The 11,058-nt window shown below is 40.1% G+C and overlaps 1 protein-coding gene across 1 annotated transcript; it reads left to right on the top strand.

Annotated features, from left to right (window-relative positions):
* Positions 1-1,827: 1,827 nt before the first annotated feature.
* Positions 1,828-9,514, top strand: eed (embryonic ectoderm development; the record flags this gene model as incomplete). The annotated part of the gene is made up of 12 exons (XM_083989159.1): positions 1,828-1,947; positions 2,703-2,855; positions 2,957-3,049; positions 3,826-3,891; positions 4,480-4,605; positions 5,080-5,161; positions 6,385-6,476; positions 6,571-6,704; positions 6,797-6,902; positions 7,641-7,799; positions 8,459-8,532; positions 9,316-9,514. 12 exons carry the CDS (start codon positions 1,828-1,830, stop codon positions 9,440-9,442), a joined length of 1,332 nt encoding a protein of 443 aa, XP_083845285.1. The 3' UTR covers positions 9,443-9,514.
* Between the last annotated feature and the right edge of the window lie 1,544 nt (positions 9,515-11,058).

Raw genomic sequence — 11,058 nt, 5'->3', positions numbered from 1 at the left:
GGGGCAAATGCAAGTGAAATGCTCGCCCATGGTGGGCATAAGAAAATGTAAGACCTGTCTAAAATTATTTAAGACTTGAACACAATAATTCAACAAATTTAAGACATTTTAAGACCTAAAATTTTGATTTTCACATTTTAGACTTTTTAAGACCCCGCGCGCATACCCTGTTATTTCATATAAAAGTTTAAGTGCATACATATTTTATGATGCTGTGTATTATATATTTAAGACCATCTTAGAATTTTCTAATAAATTTAATACTTTTTAAGGCCTTAATTTTAGATACATGAATTTAAGACTTTTTAAGGATCCGCAGATACCCTGTTGTGCGCTCGCAGCAGGACAGATAATCAGATGGATAATCGGTAAAGTTAATAATTTCACTTAATGTGGCCATGAATAAATTAATTTCGATGTTTCGCCTGTTATTAAACGCAAATCTTGAATAGGTCTCCGCTGTTTTCACATTTAAAAAGGTCTTTTTTGTCTTTGTACAGAGACAATATGAGATTTGCTTGTAGCCACAGCACTGTAACCTATTTTCATAGGCACACCAGCCTCGCTTTCAATAAAACACACACTCGCATTCCATAATTGCGATCAGTGAAATATATGAAAACAATAAAATACAATTTAAAAATGAGAGAAAAAAAATCCAAATTCTTCGACATATTTAAACTTAAAAAAAAGAAAGAAAAAGTAACGCAATAGTTACTTTCCCTGGTAACTAGTTACTATTATAGTGAAGTAGTGGAGTTACTAACTCAGTTACTTTTTGGGAGAAGTAATTAGTAACTATAACTAATTACTTTTTAAAAGTAACGTTCCCAACACTGCTTTTCACATTAGCTTTTCACACAAAACATCCTGACAGACTGATTTATTTAACATTTAGTCCTTTTAATGCAATTAATACCTTTTAAAATGGCATTTAATTCAGACATTATTGCCGTGTTCATTGTAAATGACAGTACCGTAGTTACTAACTAGAGAATGCATTTCCTGAAGGAAATACGGGTGAATGCTGAAAGCTGGAAGCTGAATTTCCTGAATAAGTTGTTGAAACTATGCTGAATTAAGTTAAGAAACTGCTGAAGAAATCTTAAAGAGATGAAAAAATATGAAATGGTTGGAAATTACTTGAATTGTTGAAGATCAGTATGAAGAAATTGAAAGGTTAAAGTGTACTCAGATTCATTTAAAACAGTTTGAAAACATTTTTGAACCATTACTAATATAGATTAAACAATATCTGCACAGTAAATGTAGAATAATATAGAAGTAGTTAACTAAAAATAACTATAGCATATCTGAAGGGTAAAAGTAAAACATGTTAATAAAAAGTTTGAGGAAAATGTAGAAATCCTGCATATTTATAGTTTAACAGTTGAAGGCTTGAAATCTGAAATAGGTGACTTCAATTTGAATTGTAATAGATAATAGGTGATTTCAACTTCAATTGTTGAAGATTAGTATGAAGAAATTGAAAGTCTGAAGCCTACTCATATATATTTAAAACTGACAGCTTGAAAACATTGTTGAACCATTACTGATATAGATGAAACAATATCTGAAGTGTAAAAGTAGAAGATGGATTAATTAAACAAATAATACATAAATAACAAATAAATAAAATGTAAATATAATTTAAGATGTTGATTAAGTTACGGTAACCAACAGTTAAACATATATTCAGCAAATACGTGGTGTTTTTAATGAGAATTTATGATAAATATAAGGGAACTACAACCCGGCAGCGAGTCGAACTACGTTACCCAGCAGCCCTTGCGGCAGCGGAGCGGAAGAGGCGGAGTTTGAGCCAAAATGAGGGAAAATAAGAACATGTCCGAGTCCCCTTCTCAAGCGGGAAAAGAAATACCGGCGAAAAAACAGAAACTAAGCAGTGACGAGAACAGTAACCCCGACTTATCAGGAGACGAGAACGTAAGAAGTTAAACTCTTTTGTGTCTTAGTCGAGTAACGGTCGACAGTTAGCTAACAGCCGGTTAGCACCCGGCTAACACCTCCAAGTAGCTAGAGCGGCTAAGCTAGCAGCTTTGTCCATGTATACCGGCTCAATCCAAACACCTGATCTGAAGCCGATATCAGTTATAGATCAGATCGATATCTTACCAATAAGCTACGCAGAGATGTAGTCGTGCTCACTGCCTTGTGTTTTACCTACATACTTGTGTGTTTATGTGTTTAATATGCTCTGATCACAGCCCTTCACGTGTAAACTAAGTTAGCGTTAGCACTAGCGGCTAACTGAAGTGTGCACAATAACAGGGTTATTGATCATAAACGTTTAAATTTATGGTTTATATAGGGATGTAAACATGAGATATGTAAATGAGGGATGCCCTGATTATTTGTAGCAATAAAAACACTAATGTTAACCATTAGTTTTTATCAGTTTCCTTCCTCTGAACAGTTATAAACTAGCTATTAAGAGTAATTATTGAGTGCTAAACCTCTTGTGAGGGCTTAAAAGTTAGTGATAATTGACTTTATGCAACTTTTTGGTGGAAAAAATGCAGATAAATATAGTTACAATATGCACAGGGACCACTGGTGTCATGCAAAGTATTGTCAATGTTATTTAAAAAATCTGAAATTATTGAGTCCAGTGTTTTTATCATGTGACAGGCAGTCTGTAAAGATGCATATTGATCATCGGTGTGTTTTTGGTTCTGCAGGATGATGCTGTCAGTGTGGAGAGCGGGACCAATGCAGAACGCCCAGACACACCCACCAACACCGCCAACGCCCCGGGCAGGAAGAGCTGGGGCAAGGGCAAGTGGAAGTCCAAGAAGTGCAGATACTCTTTTAAATGTGTCAACAGTCTGAGGGTGAGTAGTAGCCTACGTCCACTCACTACGACTCCACACTTCACTCCAAACACTTCCGTTAAAATGCAAATCAGGCGTCTGAGAGTTGTCGATTTCCACAGGAGGATCACGGTCAGCCGTTGTTTGGAGTTCAGTTCAACTGGCACAGCAAAGAGGGAGACCCGCTGGTGTTCGCCACAGTCGGGAGCAACAGGGTAAGTGGTGACGAGGTGGTGTACATTCGTCTTCCTGTAGTCGTGATGCCGCATTCTTGTTCGCATTATCCCCATAATAGTCTACTTGCCAACAATGAGTACCCGGAAATGTTGAGTACCCCAAAGTTTTATGTTAGAAATACATAGTATGGGTCCCCAGTATTCAGAAACTGCCGGATGCTAATTTATATATATTGGGCAATTAGCACAATTGACATAATTAGCATAAATTAGCATATTTTGCCTATGGGCAATATTTCAACAAAATTGACTTGGCTGATCTGGGCAATATTGGAGTGGTTTTAGGGGTTATTGATGATGCTGAATCCATTTCTGACATTTTCAAAATTCAAAATGGCTGTCTAAACCGGAAGTGACCAGATTGAAATCCATCAAAATCGGCCCACTGGCGGTTAAAATCTGGTCACTTCCGGTTTAGACAGCCATTTTGAATTTTGAAAATGTCAGAAATGGATTCAGCATCATCAATAACCCCTAAAACCACTCCAATATTGCCCAGATCAGCCAAGTCAATTTTGTTGAAATATTGCCCATATAGGCCAAATATGCTAATTTATGCTAATTATGTCAATTGTGCTAATTGCCCAATATATATAAATTAGCATCCAGCAGTTTCTGAATACTGGGGACCCATACTATCTATTTCTAACATAAAACGTTGGGGTACTCAACATTTCCGGGTTCACAATGGGGCCCTATGGGCTGGCAAGTAGACTATAATAATAATCCGCTGTGTCTTTTCTTTCCTCCACCAGGTAACTTTGTATGAATGTCACTCTCAGGGAGAAATCCGACTCCTGCAGTCGTACGTCGATGCAGACGTATCCTTTTCACCTTTAAACCTGCTCTTTCTTTCCTTGTTGTCATTTGTTGTACTGTCACATATCAGATTCCAGTGTCACAGAGAGGAAACAGTTGGTAAAAAAACATTATATGACATGATATCAATTGTTTTTAAATTTATGTCTGTAGTTAAAGGTCTAGTGTGTAAAATGAGGGGAAAACAGTGACATCTAGCATTCCGATTCTATTATTTATCTATTAAATCATTCTTTTTTTCAACTCTTTTTATTGATTTTCCTCATTTTAGAATTATAAGGCTATGAAAACAGAATAGATTTTATTTTATCACACCTGCAAACTGGTCACCTTTTGGCTACAGTCACCTTTTTTATGTCAACCAGGGTAGTAGAAGTGAATGAAGAGGGTTTTAGTTTTGTAACTTGTCACCTTTTTCACTACTCCAGAGTTTGTAGGTCTGTTTATAGCGATTATACACTCATACAAATATATTCATTGGTACTATATTCAGATTTTGCCAATAAACTGTGACAAATATTACACACTGGACCTTTAATGGCTCAACCTCAGTTTTAAACATGGATTTCCTTGACTCCGTGCGTGTAAAGGCTGAGGAGAACTTCTACACCTGTGCCTGGACCTACGACACCAACACGAGTCACCCTCTGCTGGCCGTGGCCGGCTCGCGCGGCATCATCAGGGTCATCAACCACATCACAATGCAGTGCATCAAGGTGCGTTCGCGCTCAAGGATTCAGCCAGGGATGCTGCTGCATCTTCCAAGGAATACTCATTAATATCACCCCAGTTCTTAAGACCTTACACTGGCTCCCAGTCAGCTACAGAATAGATTTCAAAGTTCTGCTACTGGTTTACAAATCACTGAATGGTTTAGGTCCAGAATACCAGCAGAACTGAAATCAGCCCCAACTGTAGCTAAGCACTTTTACATCCAGGTTAAAAACATTTCTCTTTTCACGTGCTTATAGCTGAGAACTTAAAATTTTATCTATTTTCTTTTATTTTACTTTTATTTGCTCTTGCTTTTAACTCTGTTTTTAGTGTTTTGTTTGTTTTTATTCTGTTTTATGCTTCTTCTTTTTTTAATGTTTTGTCTTTATGTAAAGCACATTGAGTTGCCTTGGTATGAAATGCGCTATATAAATAAAGATGCCTTGCCTAATATGCTTTTTTTTCTTTATATCTAGCATTATGTAGGTCATGGAAACGCCATCAACGAGCTCAAGTTTCACCCGAGGGACCCCAATCTCCTCTTGTCTGTCAGCAAAGGTAAAATCATCATAAACACAATATAAACACCTGTTTTCTCTCCCATGATTCCTTGCTGCGTTCACCGTGACACAGCAGAGAGGTGCGTCAGGTCACATGAGGCTGTAACAGTTTGATTTTATGAGCATGTGATGGTCAGGTGGTTCCTTAATCTGTGGTAAAAAAAAAAACACACGGGGAGGTTTGATTCTCTGATAAGAGCCGTGGGAACGGCAGCAACGTTTCATCTGTTATGTAGACAAGTGGATTCTCTCTTGGCTCAGTTCATGAAATCTGGTTAATTTCACACCACATCTGCCTGAAACATCTGCCAAAGACTTCCTGTTGTCCTCCTGGGTCAGGGAAGGAAGGGAGGAAGGACAAAGGGAAAGAAGGGAGGAAAAAAGGAAGGAAAGATAGATGGAGGGAGGGAACAGATTGGGTCAATTGGGTCAAAAAGGAAGGAAGAAGTAAGGACGAAGGGAAGGAAAGAAGTAAGGAAGGGAGGGAGGGAGGGAAAAAGGATTGTGGAAAGAAGGAAGGGAAAAAAGAAGGAAAGAAAAATGGAGGGAACAGATTCATTCAAGGAAGGAAGAAGAAGGGAGGAAGAAGGAATGGACAAAGGAAGGAAAGAAAGATTGAGGGAGGGAACAGATCAGGTCAGTTGGATCAAAAGTAGAAGGAAGAGGAAGGGAAAAAGGATTGTGGAAAGAAGGAGAGGAGAAAGGAAGGAAGGAAAGAAGGAAGGATGGAGGAAGGGAACAGATTGGGTCAAAAAGGAAGGAAGAAGTAAGGACGAAGGGAAGGGAGGGAGGAAAGGAAAAAGGATTGTGGAAAGAAGGAAGGGATAAAAGAAGGAAAGAAAGATGGAGGGAACAGATTCATTCAAGGAAGGAATGGAGAAAGGAAGATTGAGGGAGGGAACAGGTCAATTGGATCAGAGGAAGTAAGGATGACAGGGAGGAAGGGAAAAGGATTGTGGAAAGAAGGAGAGGAGAAAGGAGGGAAGGAAAAGGGATTGTGGAAAGATGGAGAGGAGAAAGAAGGAAGGGAAAAAGGATTGTGGAAAGAAGGAGAGGAGAAAGGAAGGAAGGATGGAGAAACAGAACAGATTGAAGGACAACAGGAGGGTTAATGCTGCTGCTGCTGCTGCTTCACTTTGACTATTTTATAACCTGATTTTCTTCCTGTAATTTTGATCAAATTCATATTTTTAATCGGCCATTTTGTGCCTGTTTCCTCAGATCACGCTCTCCGTCTATGGAACATTCAGACAGACACATTAGTGGCCATATTTGGCGGCGTGGAAGGCCATCGAGACGAAGTCCTGAGCGCCGTAGGTGTCCTTCAATCACCCGACTGGTCACAGTAAAGATAAAAAGATAAAATAAAAATGTGTTTATAAAATCTGTCCCTTTGTGTTTCTGCAGGATTTCGATCTCCTGGGTGAGAAGATCATGTCGTGCGGGATGGACCACTCCCTCAAACTTTGGCGGATCAATTCAGAGAGGATGCAGAAAGCCATTCGCGGGTCGTACGAGTACAACCCCACAAAGACCAACAGGTAAAAAAAAACAAGTCAACGCAGCAAAAAAGTGTTGTTTTTTGTGTGTGTATTCGACATAGTTTTTATTAAGTGTTGTGTTTTTCTTTCAGGCCTTTCGTCTCACAGAAAATTCACTTCCCTGATTTCTCAACACGAGACATCCACAGAAACTACGTGGACTGTGTGCGGTGGCTGGGAGACCTCATTCTGTCCAAGGTTGGTTGTTAGAAACATACACACAAAAAAAATGTATTGGGTAATTTCTGTAACCCAATTTCTGAGTTATTGGTGTTGAGTTAAATTTTTGGGTTATTTTTCCAGAGTGTAACCCATTTTCAGGGTTATAGGCTATGAATTTAACCCAATTCCTGGCTTGTTCAAGTAATTTCAGTGAAACAGTTGAATATTCAACCCAAAAGTTGGGTCAAAAAGAATAACCCAACCTGTTAAAATAACCCAAAAAAAGGGGTTTGTCCTTTTCTGAACCAGCAGTTGGGTTAAAATTGGGTTATTTTTTAACCCAACTGTTTTTAGTGTGTAATAAAAAAGCAGCAACAGAGCAATAAAGAAATAATCTACAAAAAAACGGTGAATAAAAACATATAAGATCAAGTTTAGAGCACACAACCGCTTTAGCTTTAGAAGAACAAAGTGCTGACAGTCCCTTGTTGTCATTGTGCATGCAGACAATGTAGCCAGTGCATTCAGCTTTGCTCAGTGTGTGCATGTGCAGCCCCAGTGGCCTAATGGATAAGGCACTGGCCTCCTAAGCCAGGGATTGTGGGTTCGAGTCCCATCTGGGGTGGTTTCCAGCAGAGTGGCGCAGCGGGAGCGTGCTGGGCCCATAACCCAGAGGTCGATGGATCGAAACCATCCTCTGCTAGCGGAAGCTCACGTTTTGTTGTAATGGTCATGAAAATCTGTTTTTCTTTTCTTTTCTTTTTCTCTCTGCAGTCGTGTGAAAACGCCATCGTGTGCTGGAAGCCCGGGAAGATGGAGGAAGACATCGACCACATCAAACCAAACGAGTCCAACGTGACCATCCTGGGACGCTTCGAGTACAGCCAGTGTGACATCTGGTACATGCGCTTCTCCATGGACTTCTGGCAGAAGGTCGGTCAACTCAACTCATCCGTCCAACTTCTATATTCATTTACAATGTGAAACCTTTAGGGGCCGTGTCCACCAGACGCGCTTTCAGCTCTGACAGCGCTCTCAGCGCTGCTTTCCCAGCGCTTAGCGCTCTCTCTCTCCCTCGTCAGAATGCCGCTGTTGCTAGGTTACAAAATGAGTCCTCTGACACTTCCGTGTTCCTGCCTTGTTTAATGTAAACACTACAACGAGTGTCAGAAATACACAACAGCATTAGCGGCAGCTTTTGACATGGACCCTGAGGTCGGCCTACCTTCAACACAAGTGATGGTCATGATATAAACCGAGCCACGTCTCCGGTTGTGTTGCTGTGGTAACGTATGTCCCGCCCCTTCTTGATTCTGATTGGTCAGTGCGGGGAAAAGTGACATTGACGAGCGCGGCGCTGTTCTAAAAGTTGAACAGATTTCAACTCGAAGCGCTCTGAGCGCCGCGACAAAAAGAAGCAAGCGCCGAGGGCGTTTTACCGCCGAGGGCGCTGAGCGCTGTGAGCGCCCAACTCAATAGGGTTTGAATGTAAAATAGACGCCCAGAGCGCTGAAAACGCGTCTGGTGGACACAGCCCCTTAATATGTCTGATTCTGACTCAGCTCTATGTATTGATTTAAACTCTGATGCAGATGCTGGCGCTGGGCAATCAGGTGGGGAAGCTGTATGTGTGGGACCTGGAGGTGGAAGATCCTCATAAAGCAAAGTAAGCTCGTTTATTTTGCATTTCTTCCTTCTTTCTTTCCACAATCCCTTTTCCTTTCCTTCTTTCCTTTCTTCTCCTTCCTTCCTTGAACAAATCTGTTCCCTCCCTTCCTTCCTTCCTTCCTTCCTTCCTTCCTTCCTTCCTTCCTTCCGTCCTTACTTCCGTCCTTACTTCTTCCTTCCTTTTTGACCCACTTGACCCAATCTGTTCCCTCCCTCCATCTATCTTTCCTTCCTTCTTTCCCTCTTTCCTTCTTTCCTTCCTTCCTTCCCTCTTTCTTTCCTTCCTTCCCTTCGTCCTCCTTTCCTCTTTCCTCCCATCTTTCCCTTTGTCCTTCCTTCTTTCCCTCTTCCTTCCTTGAAAAAATCTGTTCCCTTCATTCCTTCCTTCGTCCTTACCTCTTCCTTCCTTTTTGACCCACTTGACCCAATTTGTTCCCTCCCTCCATCTTTCTTTCCTTCCTTTTCCCCTTCCTTCTTTCCACAATCCTTTTCCCCTCCTTCCTTCCTTCCTTCCTTCCCTTCGTCCTTACTTCTTCCTTCCTTTTTGACCCAGTTGACCCAATCTGTTCTCTCCCTCCATCTATCTTTCCTTCCTTTTTCCCTTCCTTCTTTCCTCCCATCTTTCCCTCCATCCTCCCTCCCTTCCTTCCTTGACCCAGGACAACCCAACAGAGGGTTAAAACAGTTCCTTTTCCTCAGTATTAGCTGGTCGTTTCGTTCCTTCCTGCTCCGATGTGACTCTGTATCTTCTCTTCTCTTCTCTCTCTCTGGTTTTCCCAAGATGCACCACTCTGACGCTCCCTAAATGCACGTCGGCCATCCGACAGACCAGCTTCAGCCGCGACAGCAGCATCCTGATCGCCGTGTGCGACGACGCCTCCATCTGGCGCTGGGACCGACAGCGCTGAGAGAGAAAGACCCACAGAGAAACATGTCGCTTTCACCTCTCTCCTTCCTTCCCATCCCTTCTTCCCTCTCTCCTCCCCTCCTGACACGAGACAGGTGTTTCCTAAAAGAGTGAGAAATGGTGACGGGGGAAATCTCGAGGAGTTTGTCTTCTTCCCCTCCCGTTTGTTTGAGGACAGAAATAGAAATAACGTGAGAGAAAATTACGTTTTTTTGAGAATTTCAAGGATATAATAAGTCGACGTCAGATCTGAGATTACTGTAAGCCACAGAAATAAAGAGGAAAACTATTAAAATTAGTTCTAAATAAGAGATGAATGTTTTAATTTTTAATAAACAGGGAGTCACTTGTTCATGAAAGTTCGTGAATTGATCGATTCTACAACTTTTCAACAGTTCTTGAGAAAAGAGAAAAGATTGTGGGGATCTCAGATTTTCTTTCTCACTGAAACAGGTGTGGATGTTTTTATTTTTCCCCGTGTGCCATATTTTATATCCATTAGTGCACACAAAGCAAAATGAAGATTTGTTTTGTCCTCAGTTATTGGAACTTTTCCTTTGCATCGTTTTTTTTTTTTTTTTTAAGTCTTGGTTTGTTTCAACCACACACAGTCTGACTGTTGTTGCATCATTGATGTTTGAGGCTTTATTGATCACAGTCAATAAAAAGATTTTTGTAAATAATAAACTCAGAGTCGGTTTGTGCAGTCAGTTTTTCATTTTGCATTTTGGATGACTGGATCTTCTAAAAGAAAGATGGCTTTTATTTTGAAAAGTTCGACTTAATTCCATATTATCAAGGTCTAGTAGAGGCAGCCCCCCTCTCTTTCCTCAAGGGTCTTTTTTGCTTTCCTGAAGTGCTTGTATTTGAATTTATCTGGATTAAAATAAAACATATTTTTCTACACATGTCATGGTTTATTTCTGTGCTCAGAGAAGAAAAGTCCTGATATAAATATTTTAAATCCCCAATTGTATAGTAGTAGTAGTTTTTTTTTAACCCTCTATGGTACCATGTTACCACTTTTTGGCCTGTCACATCTCCACAATGTATCCCATTTAATGCTGTAATACTTTAAAAAAGAGAGGAGACCTTAGAGAACCAATAACAATGCTTTAATTTATCACATGACCTTCAAGAAGCCACTGAAACCCTTTTTTGCAGACTTTTTCAAAGGAAACAGGTTTGCCATTTTGCTCCACTAAAACGGTCTGAAAACATACAGTAACTTCCTGGCCCTTTTTCATCTGGAAATAAATATATTTACACTAATAGATTAGTAAAGTTTAATTTTTAATAGTTCCATGCAATTTATTTACTTATTAAATAATGGAAACTTGTTCAAATGCACCTGTTGCCCCAAAGCAACAACGTACCATTATAGAAAATTGCAGTGTTGCCTTGAGGCGACAGTGGACCATTATGGAATCAACATTGCATTATGAGACTATGGTAGTGTGTGTTTAGGTGTAAATATAATGTTCAAAAACATATAATTCATCATAATTGTGTTTTTTTATCCTTAATAAATTAGATGTTGGATGCAGTAAAGTAAACATCAGGCTATTATGATGATGATGAGGAAGATGAGAATGAGAATTCGTCATGTGGTCGCAG

This window comes from Trachurus trachurus, assembly GCF_905171665.1.
Source record: "Trachurus trachurus genome assembly, chromosome: 2".
Taxonomy (NCBI): domain Eukaryota; kingdom Metazoa; phylum Chordata; class Actinopteri; order Carangiformes; family Carangidae; genus Trachurus; species Trachurus trachurus.
The sequence above is the reverse complement of the archived record's forward strand: the minus strand, read 5'-3'. Positions and strand labels throughout refer to the sequence as shown.